At 33.7% G+C, this 2,500-nt stretch overlaps 1 protein-coding gene across 2 annotated transcripts in view; it reads left to right on the top strand.

Annotated features, from left to right (window-relative positions):
- The window catches only part of phr6-4 ((6-4)-photolyase), a 7,659-nt gene that overhangs the window by 545 nt on the left and 4,614 nt on the right, over positions 1 to 2,500 (top strand). For both annotated transcript variants that reach the window (XM_043013220.2, XM_043013219.2), the window contains exons 2-5: positions 1,114 to 1,213; positions 1,407 to 1,540; positions 1,873 to 2,067; positions 2,207 to 2,382. In XM_043013220.2, coding sequence (XP_042869154.1) covers positions 1,139 to 1,213; positions 1,407 to 1,540; positions 1,873 to 2,067; positions 2,207 to 2,382 — 580 coding nt within the window. In that variant the 5' untranslated portion in view covers positions 1,114 to 1,138. The remainder of the gene's footprint in view (positions 1 to 1,113; positions 1,214 to 1,406; positions 1,541 to 1,872; positions 2,068 to 2,206; positions 2,383 to 2,500) is intronic.

The raw sequence follows: 2,500 nt of genomic DNA, 5'->3' as shown, positions 1-2,500 counted from the left end.
TTTGTTGGTTGCTTCTTTATTTATGGGTGTAAATGTGTCGTTGTATAACCATTATCCTGACTACTAATCAATGCTTATTTCAGCAGGATAACATCCCACAGCTTTCATGGGTGAGATCTGGATGATGTTGATCTATATCATGCATGCTCAATGGCATTGGCAACTCAATAGCAATTAAGTTGAGTCCACTGTTAGCTGATTTTGAGTTGATATTTTATTACATTTGCAATTTTAAATATTCTAAATCAATATATATGTTTGAGCTTCAGTTCAAATTCAGTTTGTAATGCAAATGAAACAATGGAGTGAATCATCCAGTGGACCTTTTCGCCATGCAACAAGCAGAGAATCCAAATTGTTGCTAATTTGTTGCAGCATGAAATTGGATCTAAGGAATGTAACCGTATACATATAGGTGAAGTTTATGTGTGCATTTATTGTACTGTGTTAGTTAAATGAAGTTAAATAGAAATCTGACATTACCACATTTGAGCATTTACCTTTTATTTCAGTAATGCACTGAGCTAGGAAAATAATCAAGTATGTCAGGAAATCAAATGTTAAAGACCAGGGAGTTTGGTCTGCTCAGCAAAATTTCCTTACCTACAAAGTTCTGGTCTAGAAAGCTATATGCATGTCACACTTTGATGAATAGATTTTTTATGACTCATGGCACTAGATAGCAGAGACAGCATTGGGGTTTCCACATTGGAGATATTTTCTTGCTGAAAGTTTTGCCTAAAAATTGTCTAGATTTCTTTTAGCACAGAGAAATTTGGCTTTGCTCAAGTTGACATACTCTGTAAACTGGGTTATACAGAGTGGTAGCCACTAACTGAACTTAAGGTTCATTCAGATTTTTATGCTGTCAGTAAACTGCATACCCCATGTGAATGGGAAGAAAATTGTCAAAGGGAAAATATTCTTATAATAAGGATGATTTTCTTTAAGATTGACCATACATAATTGTTTTATATGATTCATGCCATCATTTAGAGGCTAGAATTCTCAGATGAAATATAGGTATATTTTCCCCTTCCAACTCTTTAGGTAGATTCTTTGCCTATTTTATAAATTTATTGAATTGTAAATTAATAGCTACTGTATTTTCAGGCTTGTCCTAAAAGCAAGAATAAACATGACCAACATCCACTGGTTTAGGAAAGGATTACGTCTCCATGACAACCCGGCCTTATTAGCTGCTGTTGAGGAGGTACTTTTTCAGTTTCTAATTTTGAAGTTTGATGCTGTAGGTATTAAAAAAAAAGATAAATATGAAAAATTAAGTTAAACTAATGTGTGACTTATTTAATGCAAGTTGTAAAAAAAGTTTTGATGTTTATACAACTTATTCTTTTATGTAAATTATATCTTCATGCTTCTTTCTATTTCATTCTCTTTCACAGAGCAAAGAATTGCGTCCAGTGTTTGTGCTTGACCCCTGGTTTGTAACCGAAAGTCGCACAGGTGTCAACCGATGGCGATTTTTGGCACAAACACTAGTTGATCTAGACACAAATCTCAAGCAGCTTGGATCAAGGTAACTTGATGAATAATTATTTTGGTATAACTACTGTATAAGTTTTGGAGGAGTCTCATTCTTAAATATATTCTTTACCTTAAAGCAATTATGCCATTTGTAAGACTTTTGGTTATGCTAATGTAGAGAATAACTTATTACTTTTTGCTATGTTGATTATTATTTATTATTACTTTTTACTCTGTTGATTATTATTTATTTACTGGTTATTCTGAAACTTTTTTTTTTTTTTTTTTTTTTTCATGCCATGCTAAACAAAGGAAAAAATATGTTTTTATTATTCATTAAAAAATAAGGTGACATTGAACTGATGTAGATCTTAATTTCCCCAGACTATTTGTTGTTCGTGGGAAACCAGAAGAAGTCTTCCCCAAGTTATTTAAAGAATGGAATGTAGAGAAAATGACATGGGAAGTGGACACAGAACCCTATGCTCGGACTCGAGATGAAAAGATTGAAAAATTGGCAAAGGAAAATGGGGTGAAAGTCGTGTGCAAAGTGGGACACACACTATATGATACTGAGAAGTAAGTAGTTATTTTTTTGATAAATGTTTCTATGTTATTGAAGGATAAGGCAGCTTTTCATGTCTATTATGGATGTTATTTACACTAGAAATTTTAAGCATACATGTTAATTAATTGTACGTACTTTACCCAACAACAGAGTCATCAGGACAAATTTAGGCAAAACACCAATGACCTTCCAAGGCCTAGAGGGAGTGCTCAAGAAAATAGGACCTCCGCCTAAAGTCGTTGAACGGCTCAACAGCCTCCCTGAGGGGTGTAAGATCAGTGCAGAAGTGTCATCTGATCCTAAATATGACCCCCCTACTCTAAAAGGTAAGAATAATCGTTAGAATTCTCTGTACCATTTTGAATTTGGGAAAAGGAAGTAGTGATGCTTTTTGGATTAAATTGTGTATCTGAGAGAGGAAATTCTGATGGGATATTTCTGTCA

The sequence above is a fragment of the Penaeus japonicus genome, unplaced genomic scaffold (assembly GCF_977035675.1).
Source record: "Penaeus japonicus unplaced genomic scaffold, GWHDUDI00000001_assembly GWHDUDI00000030, whole genome shotgun sequence".
NCBI classification, from domain to species: Eukaryota; Metazoa; Arthropoda; class Malacostraca; order Decapoda; family Penaeidae; genus Penaeus; species Penaeus japonicus.
This window is presented reverse-complemented; position numbering and strand designations above follow the sequence as displayed.